Source organism: Canis lupus, chromosome 15 (genome assembly GCF_048164855.1).
Source record: "Canis lupus baileyi chromosome 15, mCanLup2.hap1, whole genome shotgun sequence".
Classification (NCBI taxonomy): Eukaryota; Metazoa; Chordata; class Mammalia; order Carnivora; family Canidae; genus Canis; species Canis lupus.
Window position 1 is genome coordinate 35,504,159 of NC_132852.1, and position 27,696 is coordinate 35,531,854.

The 27,696-nt window shown below is 36.8% G+C and overlaps 1 protein-coding gene across 12 annotated transcripts in view; it reads left to right on the top strand.

The window, feature by feature from the left end:
* Positions 1–27,696, top strand: part of ADAM32 (ADAM metallopeptidase domain 32) — a 188,978-nt gene that overhangs the window by 136,123 nt on the left and 25,159 nt on the right. For 4 of the 12 annotated variants that reach the window (XM_072776537.1, XM_072776539.1, XM_072776541.1 and 1 more), the window contains 3 exons: positions 9,017–9,100; positions 24,996–25,095; positions 25,677–25,836. In XM_072776537.1, the coding sequence (XP_072632638.1) occupies positions 9,017–9,100; positions 24,996–25,095; positions 25,677–25,836 (344 nt within the window). Of the gene's footprint in view, positions 1–9,016; positions 9,105–24,995; positions 25,096–25,676; positions 25,837–27,696 lie in introns of those variants that run through there. The other 8 variants (XM_072776538.1, XM_072776540.1, XR_012007696.1 and 5 more) reach the window with 5 other exon arrangements.

Sequence of the window (27,696 nt, forward strand, 5' to 3'; positions counted from 1 at the left end):
ATTAAATAAAATAACTGTAAAGTGCTTCATATGATGCCTGTCACATAGTGAAAGTTAAATACAGATTGGCTATTATTATTGATTATTATAATTCATTATCTCTGAGGCTAACTCAAATCTGGAGAAAACATACAATGAATGAATTTACTTCAAAATCTCATTTAATTCCTGACCAGATCTTTGCTTATGAGGAACCATAATATAGTATATGGTGTACACATTAAGTACTAAGATGTGCATACATCTATATTCCAATGTTTTCATTCAATAAATGATTTTGAACAGATTTTTAATATGTGAAATGTATATGTTAATAGCCATTTCTGGTGGTTTAAACTATAAGTTTAAATAAGTTTACTATAGGTAAAATATGTAGTCTTCTTAGTATTGATTTACTCTTCATGCGTCTGAGTCATAAATGCTTCCTTGATGGATGTATATACGAAGGAGCTCAGTAGATAGATATATTTAGGCCATGGAGCCAAAATAATTACAAAATGAAACATAGTCAACAGATGATTTGTTATTATTCAGTTGATAATTTAGTCAGAATAGAATCCTTTTTATAACATGGAAAATTCTCAGGGATAATTCATGAGAACACATTTCATGAAGTAGTTTTTAGTATAAATCACATATGATGAAACATTCTTGGCAATATTTTTGTCAGCATCCTTGTATAGCAGGACTTTTCATTTCAGTTTCAACTGATGCAGGCAGACAATAAATACTACATTTGAGGAGGGGGAAAGATGGCAGAAGAGTAGGGTCCCCAAGTCACCTGTCCCCACCAAATTACCTAGATAACTTTCAAGTCATCCTGAAAACCTACGAATTCGGCCTGAGATTTAAAGAGAGAACAGCTGGAATGCTACAGTGAGAAGAGTTCGCGCTTCTATCAAGGTAGGAAGACGGAAAAAAAAAAAAAGAAATAAAAAAGCATCCAAGGGGGAGGGGCCCCACGAGGAGCCTACAGGAAAGCCCTGTCCAGGAGAAGCAGGAGCTTCACCAATCTTCCGGAGGAAAGGCGCTCGCAGGGAGTTGGAGCAGGACCCCAGGAGGGGCGGGGATGCCTTCAGGCTCCTGGGGGCACTAACAGAGGACCTGCGCCCTGGGGAAGAGTGCGCCACACACCACGGGCGGAGCACCCTAATGGCCTGGAGAGTGCACCTGGCGGGGCTCCGGGAGCGCAATTGCAGCAGAGCAGGCCCTGGAGCCCAGGGCGCTGGGGAACACAGCCCAAGATCCAGCGCTCCCTCCGGGACAGGAAGAGGCCAGGAGGAGACAGGAAAGCAAGGCCGCTCCTGCCAGTGGGTGGCCCCGAGCTATGCAGATCAGCAGCCCCGCGCCCGGAGCATCCAGGCCCCTACAGACTGAGAGCTGCGGTAGTTACTGCGGGAGCTAATTCCAGGGCTGGAGAGCTGGCCACCGCCGCTGTGGTTGTTCCTCATGGGGCCTCACAGGATAAACAACCCCCACTGGGCCTCACCATGGCCTCACAGGATAAACAGGATAAACAACTCCCACTGAGCCCTGCACCAGGCAGGAGGCTGAGCAGCTCCCCCAGATGCTCACACCTGAGAGTCAGCACAGCAGGCCCCTCCCCCAGAAGACCAGCTAGAGGGACAGGGAAAAAACAAATTATTCACCAAGCAACACTGGAAAGTTACAGGGGAAGTCGAGGGATTTACAGTATATAGAATCAGAGGATACTCCCCCTTGTTTTTTGTTTTCTGTTGGCTTCCCCGCCCCCTTTTTTTCTTTTCTTCTTCCTTTTTTTTTTTTTTTCCTTTTTTCTCTTCTCTCTTTTTCTCCTTATTCCAGTACAACTTGTTTTTGGCCACTCTGCACTGAGCAAAATGACTAGAAGGAAAAACTCACCTCAAAAGAAAGAATCAGAAACAGTCCTCTCTCCCACAGAGTTACAAAGTTTGGATTACAATTCAGTGTCAGAAAGCCAATTCAGAAGCACAATTATAAGGCTACTGGGGGCTCTTGAAAAAAGCATAAAGGATTCAAGAGACTTAATGACTGCAGAATTTAGAACTAATCAGGCAGAAATTAAAAATCAGAGATGAGATGCAATACAAACTAGAGGTCCTAATGTTGATGGTTAACAAGGTAGAAGAACGAGTGAGTGACATAGAAGACAAGTTGATGGCAAGGAGGGAAACTGAGGAAAAAAGAGAAAAACAAAAGATCATGAGGATAGGTTAAGGGAAATAAATGACAGCCTTCAAAGGAAAAATCTGCGTTTAATTGGGGTTCCTGAGGGTGCTGAAAGGGACAGAGGTCCAGAATATGTATTTGAACAAATCATAGCTGAGAACTTTCCTAACCTGGGAAGGGAAACAGGCATTCAGATCCAGGAAATAGAGATCCCCACCTAATATCAATAAAAACCGCTCAATGCCTCGACATTCAATAGTGAAGCTTGCAAAGTCCAAAGATAGAGAGAAGATCCTTAAAGCAGAAAGAGACAAGAAATCTCTAACTTTTATGTGAAGAAATATTATATTAACAGCAGACCTCTATACAGAGACCTGGCAGGCCAGAAAAGGCTGGCAGGATATAATCAGGGTCCTAAATGAGAAGAACCTGCAGCCAAGAATCCTTTATCCAGCAAGGCTGTCATTCAGAATAGAAGGAAAAAGAGCTTCCAAGATAGGCAGAAACTGAAAGACTACGTGACTACCAAGCCAGCTCTGCAAGAAATACTAAGGGGGATTCTGTAATAGAAAGAGGAAGTCCAAGGGAACAATCCACAAAAACAGGGACTGATAGATATCATGATGACACTAAATTCATATCTTTCAATAGTAACTCTGAACGTGAATGGGCTTAATGATCCCATCAAAAGGCGCAGGGTTTCAGATTGGATAAAAAGCAAGACTCATCTCTTTGCTGTCTACAAGAGGCTCATTTTAGACAGAAGGACACCTACAACCTGAAATTAAAAGGTTGGAGAACCATTTACCATTGAAATGGTCCTCAAAAGAAAGCAGGGGTAGCCATCCTTTTATAAGATAAATTAAAGTTTATCCCAACGATTGTAGTAAGAGATGAAGAGGGACACTGTATCATACTTAAAGGATCTATCCAACAAGAGGACCTAACAATCATCAATATATATGCCCCGAATGAGAGCTGCCAAGTATATCAATTAATAACCAAAGTTAAGACATACTTAGATAATAATACACTTGGTGACTTCATTGTAGCGCTTTCTACAATCAATAGGTCTCTAAGCACAACATCTCCAAAGAAACAAGAACTTTAAATGATACACTGGACCAGATGGATTTCACAGATATTTACAGAACTTTACATCCAAACACAACTGAATACACATTCTTCTCAAGTGCACATGGACCTTTCTCCAGAATAGACCACATACTGGGTCACAGATCAGGTCTTAACCAATACCAAAAAACTGGGATTGTCCCCTGCATATTTTCAGACCATAATGCTTTGAAATTAGGACGAAATCACAAGAAGTTTGGAAGGATTTCAAATACGTGGAGGTTAAGGACCATCCTGCTAAAAGATGAAAGGGTCAACCAGGAAATTAGAGAAGAATTAAAAAGATTCATGGAAACTAATGAGAATGAAGATACAACCATTCAAAATCTTTGGAACACAGCGAAAGCAGTCCTGAGGGGGAAATACATCACAATACAAGCATCCATCCAAAAACTGGAAAGAACTCAAAACAAAAGCTAACCTTGCAGCTAAAGGACCCGGAGAAAAAAAACAGCAAATAGATCCTACACTCAGCAGAAGTAGAGAGTTAATAAAGATTCGAGCAGAACTCAATGAAATAGAGACCAGAAGAACTGTAGAACAGATCAACAAAACCAGGAGTTTGTTCTTTGAAAGAATTAATAAGATAGATTAACCATTAGCCAGCCTTATTAAAAAAAGAGAGAAAAGACTCAAATTAATAAAATCATGAACGAGAAAGGAGAGATCACCAGAAATACCAAGGAAATACAAATGATCTTAAAAACTTGTTACGAGCAGCTTTACGCCAATAAATTAGGCAATCTAGAAGAAATGGACACATTCCTGGAAAGCCACAAACTACCAAAAGTGAACAGAAAGAAATAGAAAACCTGAACAGGCTAATAACCAGGGAGGAAATTGAAGCAGTCATCAAAAACCTCCCAAGACACAAAAGTCCAGGGCCAGATGGCTTCCCAGGGGAATTCTATCAAACGTTTAAAGAAGAAACCATACCTATTCTACTAAAGCTGTTCTGAAAGATAGAAAGAGATGTAATACTTCCAAACTCATTCTATGAGGTCCACATCACCTTTTCCAAAACCAAAGACCCCACCAAAAAGGAGAATTATAGACCAATATCCCTGATGAACATGGATGCAAAAATTCTCAACAAGATACTAGCCAATTGGGATCCCTGGGTGGCGCAGCAGTTTGGCGCCTGCCTTTGGCCCGGGCCGCGATCCTGGAGACCCTGGATCGAATCCCACATAGGGCTCCCGGTGCATGGAGCCTGCTTCTCCCTCTGCCTGTGTCTCTCTCTCTCTCTCTCTCTCTCTCTCTCTCTCTGTGACCATCATAAAAAAATTAAAAAAATAAAAATAAAAAAAAAAGATACTAGCCAATAGGATCCAACAATACATTAAGAAGATTATTCACCCTGACCAAGTGGGATTTATCCCCAGGATGCAAGGCTGGTTCAACACTCGTAAAGCAATCAATGTGATTGATCATATCAGCAAGAGAAAAAACAAGAAACCATATGATCATCTCAATAGATGCAGAGAAAACATTTGACAAATTACAGTATCCATTCCTGATCAAAACTCTTCAGAGTGTAGGGATAGAGGGAACATTCCTCAGCATCTTAAAAGCCATCTATGAAAAGCCCACAGCAAATATCATTCTCAATGGGGAAGCACTGGGAGCCTTTCCTCTAAGATCAGGAACTCGACAGGGATGTCCACTCTCACCACTGCTATTCAACATAGTACTAGAAGTCGTAGCCTCAGCAATCAGGCAACAAAAAGAAATAAAAGGCATCCAAATTGGCAAAGTAGAAGTCAAAGTCTCCCTCTTCACAGATCACATGATACTGTACGTAGAAAACCCAAAAGACTCCACCCCAAGACTGCTAGGACTCATATAGCAATTTGGCAGTGTAGCAGGAGACAAAATCAATGCCCAGAATTCAGTGGCATTTCTATACACTAACAATGAGACTGAATAAAGAGAAATTAAGGAGTCAATCCCATTTACAATTGCACCCAAAAGCATAAGATACCTAGGAATAAACCTAAGCAAAGAGGTAAAGGATCTATACCATAAAAACTACAGAACGCTTCTGAAAGATATTGAGGAAGACACAAAGAGATGGAAAAATATTCTATGCTCATGGTTTGGAAGAATTAATATTATGAAAATGTCAATGTTACCCAGGGCAATTTACATGTTTAATGCAATCCCTATCATAATAACATGGACTTGGGATTCTTGGGTGGCTCAGTGGTTTAGCATCTGCCTTTGGCTCAGGGCATGATCCCTGAGTTCTGGGATCATGTCCCACGTCGGGCTCCCTGCATGGAGCCTGCTTCTCCCTCTGCGTTTATCTCTGTCTCTGTCTCTCTCTCTCTCTCTCTCTGTGTATCTCTCACAAATAAATAAATAAAAACTAAAAAAAAAATACCATGGACTTTCTTCAGAGAGTTAGAACAAATCATCTTAAGATTTGTTTGGAATCAGAAAAGACCTTGCTTGAATAGCCAGGGGAATATTAAAAAAGAACACCAGAGCTGGGGGCATCTCAGTGCCAGATTTCAGGTTGTACTACAAAGCTGTGGTCATCAAGACAGTGTGGTACTGGCACAAAAACAGACACACAGATCAATGGAACAGAATAGAGAATCCAGAAGTGGACCCTCAACTTTATGGTCAACTAATATTCGACAAAGCAGGAACGACTATCCACTGGAAAAAAGACAGTCTCTTAAATAAATGGTGCTGGGAAAATTGGACATCCACATGCAGAAGAATGGAACTAGACCACTCTCTCTCACCATACACAAAGATAAACTTAAAATGGATGAAAAATCTAAATGTGAGACAAGATTCCATCAAAATCCTAGAGGAGAACACAGGCAACACCCTTTTTGAACTGGGCCACAGTAACTTCTTGCAAGATACATCCATGAAGGCAAGAGAAACAAAAGCAAAAATGAATTATTGGGACTTCATCAAGATAAGAAGCTTTTGCACAGCAAAAGAAACAGTCAACAAAACTAAAAGACAACCTACAGAATGGGAGAAGATATTTGCAAATGACCTATCAGATAAAGGGCTAGTATCCAAGATCTATAAAGAACTTATTAAACTCAACAGCAAAGAAACAAACAATCCAATCATGAAATAGGCAAAAGGCATGAACAGAAATCTCAAGAGGAAGACATAGACATGGCCAACAAGCACATGATAAAATGTTCCGCATCACTAGCCATCAGGGAAATACAAATGAAAACCACAATGAGATACCACCTCACACCAGTGAGAATGGGGAAAATTAACAGGGCAGGAAACAACAAATGTTGGAGAGGATGTGGAGAAAGGGGAACCCTCTTGCACTTTTGGTGAGAATGTGAACTGGTGCAGCCACCCTGGAAAACTGTGGCGGTTCCTCAAAGAGTTAAAAATAGATCTGCCCTACGACCCAGCAATTGCACACTGCTGGGGATTTACCCCAAAGATACAGATGCAATGAAACGCCGGGACACCTGCACCCCGATGTTTCTAGCAGCAACGTCCACAATAGCCAAACCGTGGAAGGAGCCTGGGTGTCCATCGAAAGATGAATGGATAAAGAATATGTGGTCTATGTATACAATGGAATATTATTCAGCCATTAGAAACGACAAATACCCACCATTTGCTTCAACGTGGATGGAACTGGAGGGTATTATGCTGAGTAAAATAAGTCAATCGGAGTAGGACAAACATTCTATGGTCTCATTCATTTGGGGAATATAAAACATAGTTAAAGGGAATAAAGGGGAAAGGAGAAAATGTGAGTGAAATATCAGAGAGGGAGACAGAACATGAGAGACTCCTCTAATTCTGAGAAATGAATAAGGGGTGGTGGAAAGGGAGGTGGGTGGGGGGTGACGGGCACTGAGGAGGACACTTGATGGGATGAGCACTGGTGTTATGCAATATGTTGGCAAATTGAACTCCAATAAAAAAAAAAGAACATCTAAAAAAAATACTACATTTGAAAGGGAGTTGTTAGACACACCATTATGGCCATGAACTAGTGAGAAAACTCAACACATACAGTAAAGATTTAAAAGGGTTAGTTTGGATTTAGAAAGGGTTTTTGAGGTCATTTCTTTGAAGAGAGTTGTGATATGCTGTAATGTTTAAAAGGAGATAATTTTCAAATATCTCAAAACAATTATCAAATTCTTTATTTTATTATTTTTTTTTAGATTTCATTTACTTATTCATGAGAGACACACAGAGAGAGAGAGGCAGAGACACAGGCAGAGGGAGAAGCAGGCTCCATGCAGGGAGCCTGATGTGGGACCCTGGACTCCGGGATCATGCCCTAGGCCGAATACAGGTGCTAAACCACTGAGCCACCCAGAGATCCCCCCAAATCTCAAATTCTTTAGAAAAAGGATGATTGTACTCATGTAAGAAAACTACAACTTAGAGAAATTGATATTACTGTAAATATTGGAGTTGAGAATATATCCTTAATCCTCTGATTATTACAGTTTAAACATAAGGGGACTAGAGCTGGATATAGTCACATATTACATAATAGAATGTTAGATATGTATAGCATATTTTAATAATTCCTATTACCTTTATTAGATCACTCTAATAATAGCTCAAATTTGATTAAAACTTAATATATGTCCTGATTATGAGTGGGAAAAATTATAGAGGGTGACAAAACATGAGAGACTCCTAACTCTGGGAAATGAACAAAGGGTAGTGGAAGGGGAGGTGGGCAGGGGAATGGGGTCACCAGGTGATAGGCACTGAGGAGGGCACTTGATGAGATGAGCAATGAGTGTTATACTATATGTTGGCAAATCAAATTTCAATAAAAAATATGTATATGTCCTTAGTATATTGAATTGATTTTTTTCAGTACAAACTTTTGCAAGTTTTTTAAAAGATTTTATTTATTTATTTATGAGAGACAGAGAGAGAGAGGGAGGGGGAGAGAGAGAGAGTTAGAGACACAGGCAGAGGGAGAAGCAGACTCCATGCAAGGAGCCGGATGTGGGACTCCATCCTGGATCCCGGAATCACGCCCTGAGCCAAAGGCAGATGCTCAACCACTGAGCCACCCAGGTGTCCCTCAATACAAACTTTTGATATATGCAACAACAACAAAAAATTCAAATAAAAAGATATACTGTGCTCTTAGGAATAGTTTTATTAGATTTCAGGGTATCATAATAAAAAGTGGTTATATGGATATGATTTTTCTTATTGATCTTGTTTTATTTGTTTCTCCCATTTCCCTACATTGAATTATTTTTTAAGACTAATTTTTAGAACAATTTTAGGTTTACAGCAAAACTGAGAGGAAGGTACAGAGATACTCTCTTGTTCCCACACAAGCACAATCTCCTGTATTACCAACAATCCCCCACCAGAGTGGGACTTTGTCATAATTGATAAACCTACATTGACACATCATTGTCTCCCAGTTCATACTTTATATTAGACTTACCTGAAAAAGCCCCAAATACTTGGAGATTAAACAAACATTTTTAAATAACACATCTTAAGAGAAACTGAAAAATATTTTGAACTAAATGAAAATGAAAATACAACATAAAAATTTGCAGGTTACAGCAAAAGCAGTACTTAGATGGAAATGTATTGCATTGAAGGGTTATGGTCTTATGGTATAAAATTACTGATTGTAATGTTAAGACAGCTGGACTCCTGTAACATGTAAAAAGTTTTTTTGTATTTTTTCTTTTCTTTTTGTTTTTAGATATGTGTAAATCGTGAATGTCTAGAAGCAAGGATGCTTAGAGCTCAATTAAGGTTTTGTTCAGAGGGGTGCGGAGAACACGGAGTAAGTAAGCACAAAATTAATGTTTCCTCAAATCACATCTATCTTGGACTCTTTTTAGCATCGTTTAATTTACTCAAAATTTATTATGTTTCTTTTATTTGAAAGTCCCTGTTGTATCTCACTTCAATGTGGAGTTAAATTAGGTTACTAAATTTGTAACCAAAGGTAGTATGAGAACATTGTATGGAATTAAATTGTTGATGACCTTAACAGAATTATTCTAATGCCAGCTACTTATCAGAGGCATTAAATATTCCAATGAATACATTCATCTGTTCAATAAGAGAAGATAATTATGCCATAATTTGTGTGTCTGCAAATATATGCAGTAAGGGAAAACTATTGGTTTCGTCCTCCTTTTTTAACAGACTTTTTTTTTTTAAATAGTTTTAAGTTCATAGCAAAATTAAGAAGAAAGTATAGAGGCTTCCTATATACTTCCTAACCCCAATACACAAAGCCTCTCCCACTATCAAAATTCTCCACCAGAGTGGTACTCTAAGTGTATCTTCTTTGTGGGCTATGTGTACCATGCTGTTGTGACAGTCATGTTTGCCTTAGCCCAGCCAACTACAATGACCTGCTTTGCCTACTGTTGGCTCACTGAGCAGGGTTTTGTCCCCCCCATTAAGAGATCTGAGGCCACCACAGGTTCACTGGTGGGCAGGGTTGGCAGTCAGACTTAGATGCTAAAATCAGTCTCTGAGCTACAACTGTGGGTGCACTGACTGGCGAGGTTTGCTCCCTACATCATCAACTGAGAGGCTTTTGTTGGTGGGTGGGACTGGCTGGCTGACTAGACAACTGCAGTTAGCTACTTTGCCACAGTTGCAAGCCTGCCAAATGGCCGATCTTGCTCCCAGTGCAGCCATCTAAGAGGCCTGGCTGGAGAGATCATGGGTGTGGTGGTGTGTGTGGTTATCTACCCCTCTCTCCAGGGCAGAAGTCACTCTGGAGTCACTCATTCCTGCTGGGGCTGCTTGTGGGTATGGCAGGGCAGGAGCTGCTTTGGAGGGATATCTGCCATAATATGCAGGTCAGATGGGGCAGGTGTGATGGGGGATGTGGAGACAGGGCATGCAGTGCTAGCAAGATAGATGGAGAAAGCACTGGCTCCAGCAGGCGTCAGCTATGTAAGCTGGGAGATGGCAGGGGGCGGAGAGAAATGGTGTCCACCAGCAGTTTTGTTCCTGGAGATATCTACTAAAGATCCTCTCCCACTCCAGTGCATGCTTTGATATTAATAAATAAACCTTCTTCATGTATACCCCAGGCACTTTTCAAACTATTTCTTCTGTGCTGTGTCATAGGTGGAGTTATTTATTATGCTGACTCTTCAAGGGTGGGGACTCAGTTTCCTATTGTCCTCTAACTCTCCCTAGTTAAACCCTGCTGATTTTAAAAGCTCCTAAATTTCAGTTCCACCAGTTTTCAAAGCTAGATATTATGGGGACTCATCTCAGTGCAGATCCCTGGTGCCTGGGATGCCTGGGGTGCCTAGAAGTGATCCTCTCACTTATTTGTACTTGGGGTGTTCCTCTTGTTTGTAGTTAGTCTCACTGGGGATTTAGTTCCCAACTGCATCTCTCCCCTCCTACACTTTTCAATGTAGTCTCCTCTCTGTGGTGGGACATCTGTTCTGCCAGTCTTCAGATCATTTTCAGAATTAGTTCCATATGTATTGCTGTTATCTCCATGTGTCTATGGGGTGAGATGAGCTCAGGATCCTCCTACTCCACCATCTTTCCTGAACTTCTATTATTTCTTTAAATAGACTTTCTGTCCCCTTTCCTCACCTTCTTCTGGAATTCCAGTTATTCTAATATCTATGTTTGATGATTTCCCATTAGATCATGTGTGTTTTCTTCACTCTTTTTCATTCTTCTTTCTTTGTTCTACTCTGGGTTAGTTAAAAGTTCCTATCTCTAGATCTGTTTGTTCTCTCCTGCTGCAGATGCTCTCTATTGTATTTTTCTTGTCATTTATTACATTCTGTATCTCCAGAATTTGTTTAGCTCTTTTTTATGATTTCTCTTTGTTAAATTCCTCAAAACAGCTAAATTGAAATTTTTTTTCAGTTAAATTGACAAATTCTCTGATTTGAGTTCAATAGCTGGATTATTATTGTTATTTTTTGGTAATAGCATGTTAAGAGGATTCTTCATGTTCGTTGGAGTTTTATGTTGCTGTTTTCACATTTGAAGTAGTCACCTCCTTAAATCTTTACTAGTTGTCTTCAGATGGGAGATATAATTCACTGGTCTTATATCTGGGTCTTTCCACAACCCTATATAGATATACTTGCTCCACATTTCTTGCACCCTCTTGTGGCAGGATTCTTAAACTGGTATGTCTTCTCTCTTACAACACACCAAGCCAGCTGCTGGAAACCTCTCTCTTATTTTCTGGAGGTGTGCTACAGCTTGAGTTTCTGATTTCTTTCTTGTCCAAGGATCCTGGCCTCATTTTCTGAGGGTACGTGCTGTCTACCAGAGCTTATTGCTGCCAAACTCAGGAATTCACACAGGAGGAGGCTGCAGAGTCTGAGGGAGTTGTGGAGTTAGCATTTGGGATGTTGTGGGTGCCCCTGGATTAGGTAAGGGGGGAATCTTTGAGTGAGAATCTCCCAGCAATTTGTAGGCAGGCTTCCTATTGGAGTAATGAAAGCATATAGCATGCCCTTTGCCCTTTGATATTCTTATCTGCTCTTTGCTGATTTCCTCCTTCCCCTCAGTTATAGAGATTCCTGCCTCAATACTCTGGGTGTTGTGGCAGAGAAATGGATTTCTCCAGCTGTGTCCTGCACAGTGGGTTAGCTGAGGGCTTACTCACCACTTTCCCTTTTCTCTGTTGAGAGGTCACTGCTGGCTAGTTCAGTCCTGTACTATGTGCCATTGGGGGAGGGACGGCACTGGTAGTTATTCTTACCCTCTCCAGTACATCCGAACAATTTTTATTTATTTAATTTTATTTATTTAATTTTATTATTTAATTTTATTTTATTGGGGTGCGTCAAAGGAATGCAGGAATCTATTTTTGAGAAACTATTCCTGGGAACACTTCTGCAATGCTATCTTTTCCTTAGGTTTCTGCCCACATCAGCACTCTCTAGGTTTTCTCCAACTGCATAAGAAGAACTGAGTCTTCTTCCCTGGCTCCTTCTGATTCCACAGCCCATAGTGAGGTCTGTTTGCCTATTACCTGATGCATAAGTGGGCAAGACTCCTTCTAGGTCCCTTGGTGTGTAGGTCTTGGTTCCGTAATTCTCATAGAGATATTATTCATGGATGGATGCTGAAATTTACTTGTTATAATGGGGAACCAAAGGAGGGAGGTTTTTTTTAACTGCTTAACTTTAAAATTTTTATTTAAATTCAATTAACATATAATGTATCATTGGTTTCAGAGGTAGTTAGTGGTTCATTGGTCTTATATACTACCCAGGGCTCATTACATCACATGCCCCCCTCAATACCCATCACCCAGTTACCCCATCTTCCCAACTCCCACCCTCTAGCGACCCTAAGTTTGTTTCCTATGATTAAGAGTCTCTTATGGTTTGTCTCCCTCTCTGATTTCATCTTGTTTTATTTTTCCTTTCTTCCCTTAAGATCCTGTTTTGTTTCTTAAATTCCATATGAGTGAGATCATATGATTGTCCTTCTCCTATTGACTTATTTCACTTAGCATAATATCCTCTAGTTCTATCCATGTCCTTGCAAATGGCAAAATTTCATTCTTTTTGATGGCCAAATAATATTTCATTGTATATATGCACCACATCTTCTTTATCCATTCAACTGTTGATGGACACCTGGCCTCTCTCCGTAGTTTGGCTATTGTGGACATTGCTGCTATAAACATTGAGGTGCATGTTCCCCTTTGAATCACTATGTTTGTATCCTTTGGATAAATACCTAGTAGTACAATTGCTGGACTGTAGGGTAGTTCTCAAATTCTTCAAACTTTTGAGGAACTTCCATACTATTTTTCAAAGGGGCTGCAGCAGCTTGCATTCCCACCAACAGTGTACGATGGTTCCTCTTTCTCCACATCCTCCTCACCAATATCTGTTGTTCCTTGACTTGTTCATTTTAGCCCTCTGACTGGTGTGAAGTGGTATCTCATTGTGGTTTGATTTATATTTCCCTGATGCTGAGTTGAGGTTGAGAATTTTCTCATGTGTCTGTTGGCCATTTGTATGTCTTTTTTGGAGAAATGTCGGTTCATGTCTTCTGCCCATTTTTTGATTGGATTATTTGTTATTTGGGTGGTGAGTTTGATAAATTCTTTATAGATTTTTGGATAGTTGCCCTTTATCTGATAAGACATTTGCAGATATCTTCTCCCATTCTCTAGGTTGCCTTTTGGTTTTGTTGATAGTTTCCTTTGCTGTGCAGAAGCTTTTTATCTTGATGAAGTCCCAATAGTTCATTTTTGCCTTTGTTGTGTGTCTAGCAAGAAGTTGCTGTGGCCTAGATCAAAGAGGTTATTGCCTGTGTTTTCCTCTAGGATTTTAATGGATTCCTGTCCGAAAGGGGGAGTTCTTATTCCACCATAATGATTTTGTCAAACCGAAAGCTCATTTTATTTCTTCCTTCCCAATACTTATATCTTTTATTTTCTTATCAATATTATGTTGCAAAGAGGGACTTTCTTGTCTTGTTCCTGATCTTACTGGAAAAGCTTTAATATAAAGTTAACCACCAGGTTTTTTAAAAAAGAGATTATCAATTTGAGGAAGATTCCCTCTGTATATAGCTTTCTGATGGTCTTTTATCATTACTGGATGTTCAATTTTGTTAAATAATTTTCTGCAGTTATTGATATGATCATGTGATTTTTCTTTTTTAGCTGTTGATATATGATGGATTACATTAATTGATTTTCCAATGTTGAACTATCCTTGCATAGTTGAAATAAAACTCTCTTGCTCATGGTATATAATATTTCTTATACAATAATGGAATTAATTTCCTAATTTTTTGTTGATTTTTTACATCAATTTTCATGAGAGCTATTAGTCTATAGTTTTCTTATAATAGCTTTGTCTTTGGTATTAAGGGTAATTCTGTTCTCATAAAATGCTTTAAGAATTATTCACTCTAATTCTAAGTTCTGAAAGAGATTATAGGAAATTGGTATGATTTTTTCCTTAAATGTCTGGTAAAATTCACTAGTTAACCTAACTGGACTTGTGCTTTCTGTTTTGGAAGACTAGTAATTATTGATTTAATTTCTTTTTTAAAAATGCCTTCAAAACCCCTGCTCAAATTGCCTAGTTTTTTTTAAAACAGTTACCAAATTATACTTTTTAAATTTTATCTTACATTATTTTATTTTAAAAATATTATTCAAGTATAATTAACATACAGCATTATATTAGTTTCAGGTGTACAATATAATGATTCAACAATTCTATGTATTACTCAGTGATCATCACAATAAGTGTACTCTGAATCCCCTTCACTTATTTTACCCAACCCTATGCACCTCCCATCTGGCAACTACCAGTTTGTTCTCTATATCTAAGAGTCTATTTTTTGTTTCTCTTTTTTCTTATACTGTCTTCTTTATTGGCTATTGCATCAATAAACATAGGGGTGCAGATATGTTTTTGAATTAGTGCTTTTGTTTTCTTTGGGTAAATAGCCAGTAGTAGAATTATTAGATCATATAGTATTTCCATTTATAATCTTTTGAGGAACCTCCATATTGTTCTCCATAGTAGATGTACTAATTTACATTCCCACCAATAGTATACCAGGTTCTTTTTCTCCGCAGCATCACCAACACTTACTATTTCCTGTGTTTTTGATTCTAGACATTCTGACTGGTATAAGATGATATCTCGTTTTAGTTTTGATTTGCATTTCCCTGATGGCTAATGATGTTGAGCATATTTTCATGTGTATTTAGCCACCTATATGTCTTCTTTGGAAAAATTTCCATTCATGTCCTCTGTTCATTTAATTGGATTTTTTTTCTTTTTTGATGTTGAGTCGTATTAGTTCTTTATATATTTTGGATATGTTATAGCCCTTTATCAAATATGCCATTTGGAAATGTCTTCTCTCATTCTTTAGGTTGCCTTTATGTTTTCTTGATGGTTTCCTTTGCTGTGCAGAAGCTTTTTATTTTGGTGTAGTCCCAATAGTTGATTTTTGCTTTTGCTTTCCTTGCTGTAGGAGACATACATATGTAGAAGTTGCTTTGTCCAGTGTCAAAGAGATTACTGCCTCTGTTCTCTTCTAGGGTTTGTATGGTTCTAGGTTCCAAATTTAGACCTTTAATCCATTTTGAGTTTATTTTTGTGTATGGTGCAACGAACTTCTCCAGTTTTGTTATTTTCACGTAGCTGGCCAGTCTTCCCAGCACCAATTATTGAAGAGACCATCTTTTCCCAATTGTATATTCTTGCCTCCTCTATTATAGATTATTGGCCATTTAAGGGTGGGTTTATTTTGGTCACTCTATTCTGTTCTATTGATCTACATGTCTATTTTTGTACTAGTACTGTACTGTTTTGATTACTACAGCTTTGTAGTATATCTTCATATCTGGGGTTCGGATAACTTCAGCTTCATTCTTCTTTCTCAACATTGCATTGGCTGTTCAGAGTCTTTTGTATTCTGCACCAATTTTAGTATTATTGGTTCTAATTCTGTGAAAAATGTCACTTGCATTTTTTTGAGAATTGCATTGAATTTGTAGATTGCTTTGGATAGTATGGATACTTTAAGAACATTCAGTCTTCTAACCCATGACCATGGACTATCTTTCCTTTTTTTTGTGTTGTCTTCAATTTCTTTCATCAGTATTTCTTTTTTTTTATTGTTAATGTATGAGTTTATTTTTTAGAATTTCATATCTAGTCTATCTATATGTCTATCATTTTTAAAATAAATTTATTTTTTATTGGTGTTCAATTTGCCAACATATAGAATACCACCCAGTGCTCATCCCATCAGTGCCCACCTCAGTGCCCATCACCCAGTCACCCCCACCCCCTGCCCACCTCCCCTTCTACCACCCCTAGTTCGTTTCCCAGAGTTAGGAGTCTTTCATGTTCTGTTTCCCTTTCTGATATTTCCCACTTATTTTTTCTCCTTTCCCCTTTATTCCCTTTCACTATTTTTTATATTCCCCAGATTAATGAGACCATATAATGTTTGTCCTTCTCCGATTGACTTATTTCACTCAGCATAATACCCTCCAGTTCCATCAGTATTTCCTCAGAGTATTAGGTCTCTCACCAACTTTATTAAGTTTATTCCTAGATTTTTTTTTGGGGGGGTATAATTGTCATGGGATTGTTTTTTTAATTGCTCTTTCTGCTACCTGGTTATTAGTATAAAAACACAACTGATTTCTAGGTATTAATTTTATATTCTACAGTTTCCTGAATTCATTTATTCATTCAAATAGTTTTTTGGTGGAGTCTTCAGGGTGCTATACATATAGTATTCTGTTATCTGCAAATAGTGACAGTTTAACTTCTTCCTTACCAATATGGATACCTTCTTGGTTTTTTCTTGTCTGATTACTGTGACTGAAATTTCCAGTACTATGTTGAATAAAAGTAGTGAAAGTGGACATCCTTGTCTTGTTCAAAATCTCTTGGTTTTTCAACATTGAGTATGATGTTAACTACGAGTTGATAGTTTTTATGATGAACTGATACTGAATATTAGATGCTTTTTCTTCATTTATTGAGATGATCATATGATTTTTATCTTTCATTTTGTTAATGTGGTATCAGATTGATTAATTTGGGAATATTGAACCATCCTTGCATCCCCAGAATAAACCCCACTTAGCCATGCTGAAGGAATTTTTAAATGTATTGTTTGCTAATATTTTGTTGAGAATTTTTGCATCTATGTCCATGAGAGGTATTGGGCAATAGTTCTCTCTTTCTCTCCATCTCCCTCTCTCTCTCTCTTTTTTTGTATCGTCTGTGCCTGGTTTTTTTTTTGTTTGTTTGTTTTTTTTTTTTTTTTTTTTTTTTTTCTGTTAAAGTGATGCTGGCCTCATTGTATTTAGAAGCTTTCCTTCCTCTTGTAATTTTGTAATACTTTGAGGAGAATAGACATTAGTCAATGTCTAACTGAATTTATTAATGTTTTCTGTTTATTACTATTGTTCTTTGTTCCTATTTATGTCTTCCACTGTTTTCCTGTTTTTGTGATTCTAGTTGAGCCTTTTGTATGATGATGTTTTCTATCCTTGCTTAGCATATCAGTTATACTTCTTAGTTTACTTATTATTTGCCCTACTATTTGCATAATACATTTACAACTAATCTAAGTGAAGCTTCAAATAATACTGTATTACTAGTAGTGTAAGTAACCTTATAATAAAATAATCTATATCTTCTTTCCCAACCTTTATATCATGCTGTGATTCATAGTACTTACACAGAAGTATATATGCTTGTTGTTATCATTACTTTGAATAATCTAGTATATGTTAGATTAATTAAGAAGAACAATAAAAGTTTTTATTTTATGTTCACTTACTCTATCCTTAATGCTTTTGTTTCTTCATGTATGATGCAATTTGTATAGTTTTCCTTTTCTGATAAATTCCTTTTATAATTTCTGCCATTGGCATGTCTGCTCCTGACAAATTTCTCAATTTTTGTTTGTCTGAGAGAGTCTATTTCTTTTTTCTTTTGAAGAATATTTTTACAGGATACAAATTCTAGTTTGGTGACTCTTTTTAAATAAGCACTAAATATTTCAGTCCATGCTCTTCTTGCTCTCATTAATTTAGAATAATGATCTAAAGTAATTTTTATCCTTGTACCTCTTTAGTTCCCTCCCCCGCTTTCTGGCTTCTTTCAAGATTTTTCTTCATCTTTGATTATATAAAGTTTGAATTATGATATACTTAGGTGGAAATTTTTGCTTGTTGTTTTCTGAATTTCCTGGATCTATGGTTTGGTGTCTGACCTTAAAAATTCTCAATTATTATTTCTCCAGCTATCTCTTGTTTCTTTTTTTGTCTTCTGGTATTCTCAATGCACATATAATATGTCTTTAATAGCTGTGCCACAGTCCTTAGAATTTCTGGGTTTTTTTTTAAAGATTTTATTTATTTATTCATGAGAGAAAGAGAGAGAGAGAGAGAGCAAGAGGAAGAGACACAGGCAGAGGGAGATGCAGGCTCCATGCAGGGAGCCTGACGTGAGACTTGATCCTGGATCTCCAGGATCATGCCCTGGGCCAAAGGCAGGCACTCAACCACAGAGCTACCCGGGTTGCCCTCTGGGGTTCTTTTTCAGTCTTTCTTTCTCCTTAGTTTTCAGTTTTAGAAGTTTTTATTGAGATATCCTCAAAATCAGAGATTGTCTCTTTAGTCTTGACAAGTATGCTGATTCCATCAGTCATTCTTCATTTCTTTCACAGTTTTATCTCTAGCATTTCTTTTTATATTCTTTCTTAATACTTTCATCTCTCAGCCTATATTGCCCATCTATACTTGCATGCTGCCTGCTTTATCCATTAGAGCCCTTAGCATATTTTAGCTGTTTTAAATTTCTGGTCTGTTAATTCTGACATCTTTGCTTTAGCTGAGTCTGATTCTGGTGTTTGCTCTGTTCAAGTTGTGTTTTTGTTTTGTTTTGTTTTTGTTTTTGCTTTTTTGTATGCCTTGTGGTTTTTTCTTGGTAGCTAGACATGATATACCAAATAAAAGGAACTGCTAATAATGTATTGGCAAGTTGGAAAGGTGGGGTGTAGAATTCTGTAGTCATATAATAATGAGCCTATGCCTCTGGTCTGTGAATTTCACAAGTACTTCTAAGTTTCTTCCTTCTCTAGGTGGGACAGGGGAGTTGGGCATTTCCCTTTCCCTATGTCTGTTAGGCTCTGAATAAAACTCAATAATTTTAGCCTCTGGTAAAATAGTTTCCCTTTAAGTTAGGCGTTATTAAGAAGAACAGAATACTCCTATTACTTCAAAACTGGTTCCTTTTCCCTTCCACCTGCTGTAAGTACAGGCAATTTTTCTCCTACATTCACTGTAAGAATCTGGTTGATCTCCTGGATGTAAAACTCACAGAAGTAGAGTTTCCCTCCCCCTAAATTTTCTAACTCTAAATTGAGCCTCAAGTCCTACATCAATGACAGTTTAATTTTTTCTACCCTGGTACTAATTCCCACGTGGGTTTCTATTCTGATAAATTGTGATTCTGTGAATTTGCCTGTCTATGTCTCTAAATTTGGAGGTGATAGCTTGTCCTGTGATCTCACCTTTCTGATGGATATAAGAATTGTTAATTTTTGGTTTATTCATCTTTTTAGTTATTAGAGTGGGTTGGTAACCCTCAAACTCCTCACATGCCAGACCAGGAACTGGTTTTCTGTGTTTGTTCTCACAAAAATTTTAAATAGTGGGTCTCTGCTGCTCTAGCTAGAGATATAAATTGGGCATATGTAAGTGGAAAGTTTATTAAAATAAACTTTTCTGAAAACACAGTGAAAACTGCTGAAAATGAAAACTTCACAGAAATCTTCCAGTGTATGACAGCCAACCCACTCAATCAATTTCTGTATAAATACAGAGATTTAATCATTTGGCATTCCAAATACTAAGTAACTATATGATGGGTTGACTGTTAATGACACTGGCATTGAGTGAGTTGGCCTCGGCAAACTGTCTTTCTGTGGATTGCCTTCCAGAATATTAGCATAAAGTAAAAATCACACAATAGGGGGATCCCTGGGTGGCTCAGTGGTTCAGCGCCTGCCTTCGGCCCAGGGCATGATCCTGGAGTCCCGGGATCGAGTCCCACATTGGGCTCCCTGCATGGAGCCTGCTTCTCCCTTTGCCTGTATCTCTGCGCCCCCCTCTGTCTCTCATGAATAAATAAATAAAATCTTTCTTAAAATCACACAATATTAGAATAATAAGGGAAAAACAGATTGTAGTGTATAGTTAGTAAGTTAAAAAAAACTCACACTTGAATACAAGTGTAAATCATTATCCAAATTAAAAATATTTTCTGTTGAAAACTTTCTTTCAGGGTTCACAAATCTAAATATGCCAAGAGAGACTCATTTGGTATATAAACAAGACTCATTTGGTATATAACCATAGACATTAAACAGTTGTGTTGCCGTTGACACACCTAGTTAATTATGTTTTTTTATTTAGATTATTCTTTTAAATGTCTCTGTGCATGCATGTATGTTTGTATACGTATATGTTCACTGAAATGACCAATGTTATCGCATTTTTTTTCTTGTTATCAATCTACCATGTATCATTACTACATTGTTTATTCTAGACACATTTAATCATGCAGAGCTATATTAATATACACATGTATTCTTTGGTGTTAGTTAGCAAGAGCTCAGAACTATACTTGGCACATAAAAAGAACTCAAATATTTACTGAATGTATATCTATCCATTTATCTATCTCTTAATATTAACTAGATAGATACATATAATGTATCATACTTTTATGTATCTTACTTTTTTCATTTAACAATGCTTTATTTGATGTTTCCAATACGTAGATATAGATTTAATAAGTATCTTTGTATATGTATATCCTTGCAAGCTAGTACTTATATTGCTGTGGAAAGATCACCAGAAGTGTGACTACTTGGTTGGAGTATATATTTAAATTTTAATGATAGATTTATTAAAGCCAAATTATCTTTCACAATGCCAAAGCACTTTTAATTTTACTTACAATGTAAAAAAAACTACCTCTTCCCCCTCTCCCTTATCCCCAATCCTCTTGAGCAATGAGTGTTACAAATATTACCTTTGAACACTCTGGGCATGTCAAAGAGAACTTATCTGGAGACTAAATTTGTCCAAGAGGGCAATTGCTGAAGTAATGACAATGCAAGTTTTCACTCCTTCAAATTTCCAGGTATTGCTTATTTTCTTTCTTCATGATGAAAGTACTTCTTATTTATCTTGAAAGACTTGGAAAATTTAGAAACCTAAAGTAAAAAGCAAAAAATTAACATTTTTTTTATAATACAGACATAACTCTTCTCCTTCAAGCTTCATTTCTTTGTCCATGTGTATATATGTGTTCAAATGTGTGTGTAAATGTATTTAATCATCAAATATGTTCATGTATGAGAGGACAGCCTCATTCATTTAATCATTGATTCAACTAAGAAGACATGGTACTATGTATAGAGGGTAATACCATGCTTTTTCTACCCAAAGCATTTTTACTCCTAAGAATTTTTTTTAAGATTTTATTTATTTATTCATGAGAGACACAAAGAGAAAGAGAGGCAGGGACACAGGCAGAGGTAGAAATAGGCTCCATGCAGGGAGCCCGACGTGGGACTCAATCCCAGGTCTCCAGGATCACACCCTGGGCTAAGAGTTTTTCCATGTTTTATACATTGCCTAAAAATTATTTTAGAAAATACTACATAAATTTATTTATTTTAACCATTCCCATATGTTAAATATCATATGATGTTTGATTTTTCATTATTATTGAACTTTGCATTGATGAGAAATTTGTATATAAACATTTGTAAGCATTATTGTTATTTCTGTGGGACAGATTTCCAGAAGTGGATTGTAGAGTTTATTTTTTTTTTTTTATTTTATTTTTTTTTTTAATTTTTATTTATTTGTGATAGTCACACAGAGAGAGAGGGGCAGAGACACAGGCAGAGGGAGAAGCAGGCTCCATGCACTGGGAGCCCGACGTGGGATTCGATCCCAGGTCCCCAGGATCGCGCCCTGGGCCAAAGGCAGGCGCCAAACCGCTGCGCCACCCAGGGATCCCGGATTGTAGAGTTTAAGAGGGTAATCTCTTTAAGATAACCATGTGTTGATCAGAAAACCATTCCTAATAGTATAATTGTTAGATTGTAAGTAGTCCTATTTTTAACTTTTTGAGGAACCTCTATACTGTTTTCCAGAGTGGCTGCCAACACTTTGCATTCTCACCAACAAGGCAAGAGGGATCCTTTTTGTCCACATCCTTGCCAATACCTGTTATTGCTTGTGCTGTTGATTTTTGCTATTATGACAGGTGTGAGGTGATACTCCATTGTAGTTTTGATTTGTATTTCCCTGATAAGGGATGTTGAGCATCTTTGCATGTGTCTGTTGGCCATCTGTATGTCTTCTTTGGAAAAAGGTCTATTCATGTCTTCTGCCAATTTTTAAATTGGATTATTTTTTTGACTGTTGAGTTTTCTAGGCTCTTTTTATATTTTGAATACTAACTTTTTTATCAGATATGTCATTTGCAAATATCTTTCCCCATTCCATAGGTTGTCTTCTAGTTTTGTTGATTATTTCCTTCACTGTACAGAAGATTTTTATTTTGATAAAGTCCCAGTAGTTTATTTTTGCTTTTGTTTCCCTTGCTTCAGGAGACATTAATGTAGAAGGAAGTTGCTACCGCTGGTGTCAAGGAGGTTACTGCCTATATTCTCTAGGATTTTGATGGTTTCCTGTCTCACATTTAGGTCTTCAATTCATTTTGAGTTTATTTTTGTTTATGATGTAAGAAAGTGGTCCTGTTTCATTCTTTTACATATTACTTTTTAGTTTTCCAACATCATTTGTTGAAGAGACTGCCTTTTTCCCCATTGGATATTCTTCCCTGCTTTGTCAAAGATTAATCGGCCATAGAGTTGTGCTTTCACTTCTGAGTTTTCTATTCTGTCACATTGATCTGTGTATCTATTTTTCTATACTATACTATACTGTACTATACTATACTATACTATACTATACTATATGGTACTAGTATTGATCACTGCAGCTTTGTAATATAACTAGAAGTCCAGAATTGTTAAGCCTGTGGCTTTGCTTTTCTTTTTCAAGGTTGCTTAGGCCATTTGAAGTCTTCTGTGATTCCATACAAATTTTAGGATTGTTTCTTCTAGCTTTGTGAAAAATGCTATTGGTACTTTTTTTAAAGATTTATTTATTTATTTATTTATTTGAGAGAGAGAGAGAGAGAGAAAGCATGCATTTGAGCAGGGAGGGAGGAAAGAAAGAGGAGAAGAGAGAATCTCAAGCATGGCAATTGAAGCAGGGCTCAATCCTACAACCCTGAGATCATGACTTGAAGCAAAATCAACAGACACTTAACCAACTGGTGCACCCAGGTGTCCCAAAATGCTGTTGGTATTTTGATAGGGATTGCATTTAATGTGTAGATTGCTTTGGCTAGGATAGACATTTTAGCAATATTTGTTCTTTCAATCCATGAGCATAGAATATATTTTCCAGTTCATTTGTCATCTTCAATTTCTTTCATCAGTTTTTCATAGCTTTCAGAGTACAGGTCTTATGCCTCTTTGATTAGGTTTATTCCTAGATATCTTATTGTTTTTAATACAGTTGTAAATGGGATTGAGTCCTTGATTTCTATTTCTGTTGCTTCATTATTGGTGTATAGAAATGCAACAGATTTCTATATTTTGATTTTGTATCTGTGACTTTACTGAATTCAGCAATGATACTGAGTATTTACCCAAAGACTACAAAAACACTAACTCAAAGGATATATGCGCCCCAGTATTTATAGCCACATTACGTATAATTAAATAGCCAAATTATGGAAACTGCCCAAGTATCCAGTGACTACTGAATGGTTATTTATTTTATGCTAGATATTATATTGTAGAATGTAAGGTTTTGTTGTTTTCCTTTAAGATTGCTGTACATTGTGGTTGGGGGGCAGTTAAGTTACTTGCAAAACAGTTTGATCAAGACTTGTTTTTAAACTTTGATAAGGAAGATTTAGAAATATCTTTTTCTCTAGGGTAAATTCACTGCTACTAGTAAAGACTTTTCTGGGGCTTCTACTGAATGTTTCAAGTCTTCTAGTTTAGTAAGTGCATGAACAGAAATGAATGTGCAAACATTATTAAATTTCCTATATTCTAAATGTAATGGGAAAAGATCCCTAATAACACTAAAAACTAACTATGGAATATGGAGAAATAATTTTAAGAAGAAATATTTACATCACATGAAGAAAACCACAAAACTTTCCTGAAAACAATATCAAAGATTTGAATAAACAATACAAGAAAGAATAATTAGAGAACTTGGTATAGCTAATATTAACATTTAGTTAATTTTTACCAACTGCTATAAAACACTACTAATGAATGAATTTTATATATACAAAAAACCCTAGATTAAAAATCTAATAGGGGCACCTGCATGGTTCAATCAGTTAAGCGTCTGCCTTCAGCTCGAGTTATGATCTCTGGGTCCTGGGATCCAGCCCCGGGAATTGGACTCCTGGCTCAGCAAGGAGTCTGCTTCTCCCTCTACCCCACTTCTTGCCCCCAGCTTGTTTTCTCTCTCTCTTTCTGTCTCTATCTCTCCGTGTCTGTCAAATAAATAAATAAAATCTTTTTTAAAAAATAAAAAAAAAAAAAAGGCAAACAAAACACAACCCAATCTTGGTGAAGGGAAGTGGGGAAGGGTAAAATGCTTATTTGTAAGTGCAAATACTTCAGGCTACCACATAATGTCACTGAACTTGGAGATAGGAAGAGATGTGCACGATCAGCTCTGGAGATGGTACTAGCTGGCTCCAGGATATCACTGAATGTGTCTCATTTTCATTAATATTTAAGGGTATGTTTCTGAAATCGCAAACCAAGTTTTCAGGTGAATATTTGAAAGTGTTAAATTTCTTAATGTAAATTCTACAAGCCTCTATAGCTTTTTAATAAACTGTGTGTGTGTGCTTGTGTGTGCATTAGAAACCAAACATTTGATTTGTAGGATTATCTCTGTAAATAAATAAAATTATACTAAATGAAAATACACAGGTAGGCTTGATGATCTATCTGATAATTTTACTTTTTATGAAAAAATAGTTTAAAATGATTATTTAAGTTTTTAAAAATGATCCTAGGTATGCACTTCCCAAGGAACGTGCCATTGTTTTGATGGCTACCAGCCTCCATATTGTCAAAGGCGTGGCAGAGAAGCTTCTAGTTTGTCTGGGAAACAGGGCAAGTATCTAATATCTTTATATATTCAGTTAATAAATTCCCAAATTGCTTATCTTCACAAAAGCAGTTAGATTTTTGCCACCTAGAAGTCAATATTTGCAATTAAATAGTCTTCTGTTCAAGAAATGAAAAGCAAATATGTCTTCTTAATATTATTCTTTTAATATTAATTATCAATATCATGATTAAAACTGAGAGTATCTCTTATAATTTGTATTGACTGATATCATTGACCTTCTCCTTTAGGATATCCTGTAAATTTGTGGGATAACCTTGCAATTATATAATCCCACATTATGTATCATTGAAGTTTTTGGGTCCAACTTATAGTGCTATAGTGAGATTTTGCTATAGCTTCTGTATAATGTAGAATACATTGGAACTTTCTGGAACTTATTTTATAATTTTTTAGAATGGGAGGTTGTAGAGATAATTCTAAGTATTATGATTCTATTATTATTTTTCCATGTTCCTTGAATAACAACAAAAATTAAGAACGTTGTAATTGGTTTGCTGCAGCTTAAAAATAAAAGTAGTGGCTTATTTTTTTAATTCTGATTTAAATGTATTTTTATTTTTAGGTTTAACCATGGAAAGTGCTTTTAGAAAGGCTGAAAAGAACCGGTGGCTTCTAGGTTTCTACATTGCTTTACCTGTTCTCATCATAGTAACCATAATAGCTGTTTCATGGAATAGTTCGAAAAAGTGGTTCAACAAGGAAGAGGAATCCCTAAGTAGCGAGTAATCGAATTTGTGTTCCAAAATTAAACTTTAGTACCATTTGACTCTAATCATATATAAGGCAGTATCATGAGCAGCAACTACACATTTTACAGAAATTTTGAGTACTATGTAAATATCTCATTTAATTTTGTGGGATAGTTTTGAATATCCCCATTTTAAAGACGCAAAAATTTTGGAGTATAGATAGTTTAAATAATTTGCCAAAGTCATTGCCTTGGAAATTGATAGAGGAAGAACTCAAATGTATCTTTTTTCTATTGCTTTCAAATACTTTAATGGTTCTCAAAGTGTGTTCTGTGTTGCCTACAGGAGAAGCACAGAAATATTTATTAGAAAAGCAAATTCCTAGGCCTTATCACAGATAAAATATTTCAATGTTTGTTGATGCTTCATGTAAGAAATAACTTTGAAAATTATCTATGGGTAAAGTATTCAGAAGGCAAATTTATAATTTAGATTTTAGCATATGTTTTAAATTTTTTTAGAGACAGTGAGCATGCATACAAGCAGGGGTAAGGGGCTTGCGCAAAGAGAGAGTCTGAAGGAGATTCCACTCTGAGCCTAGAGTCTGATAGGGGACTCAATCTTATGACCCTGAAATCATGACCCAAGGCAAATTGAGAGTCAGATGCTTAATGGACTGAACCACCCAGGCACCTGAGCATTATTAATTTTTTAAAAATAATTCAAACACAAAGAGAACACAGTAAGAAATTCTCATTTGCCCACCTGGAAAAAAACAATGTTAATATTTTTCTTGGTTCTTTTATGAAATAATCCATTGCATTTACAGCTGCAATCCCCTTCTAGGATTATCTCTTTGTCTGCAGAGAACAACCTCTACACTGAAAGTTGATGTGTATTACATATTCCTGCTATGTATGGCTGTATCAGTGTGCCAAATCTGGAATTGTATTTTATTTATTTTATTTTGGAATTATATATAATTTTAAATATTTATACTTTCTTTATAGGTACATTTCCTCTTCTAATTATAATTTTGTTTCTGTGTTTTTTTTTCCCTTTCTCATGAGCAGTCTTCTCAGAGGTTTTTATATTTTATTGGTAATTTGAAAAATATAACTTTGAGATTTGTTGAGATCTCTGTATTTCCTTAGTGTTTATTATCCTTGAGTTTTGCTCTTTCTCCTTTCTGCTCTCTTTACTTCTGCTCTGTTTTAATTCTAGCTTTCTTGAGTCTAATGCTCTTTTTTTTTTTAGAATTAATTTTCCATCTTATTTCCAGCATATGCTTTTAAAGCTAAAATTTTCCCTTTTACATATCATTTCATGTATACTCTTCAGTTTTTAATATGTAGTTGACATTCAGTTCAAAAAATCAGAAATATCAATGGGCAGCCCAGGTGGCTCGGTCGTTTTAGCCCAGGGTGTGATCCTGGAGACCCAGGATCGAGTCCCACATTGGGCTCCCTGCATGGCGCCTGCTTCTCCCTCTGCCTGTGTCTCTGCCTCTCTCTCTCTCTGTATCTCTCATGAGATACATGTCCAATTTTCTCAACACCATTTACTGAAGACAGTCTTTTTTCCATTGGATATTCTTTTTTTTTAATATTTTATTTATTCATGAGAGATACAAAGAGAGAGAGAGAGGCAGAAACACAGGCAGAGGGAGAAGCAGGGTCCATGCAGGGAGCCCGATGTGGGACTCAATCCCGGGACTTCAGGATCAGTCCCTGGGCCGAAGGTGGCACTAAACCACTGAGCCACCAGGGCTGCCCTCCATTGGATATTCTTTCCTGCTTTGTCAAAGATGAATTGACCATTGAGTTGAGGGTCCATTTCTGTGTTTTCTATTTTGTTTCTTTGATCTATGTGTCTCTTTTTGTGCCAGTACCA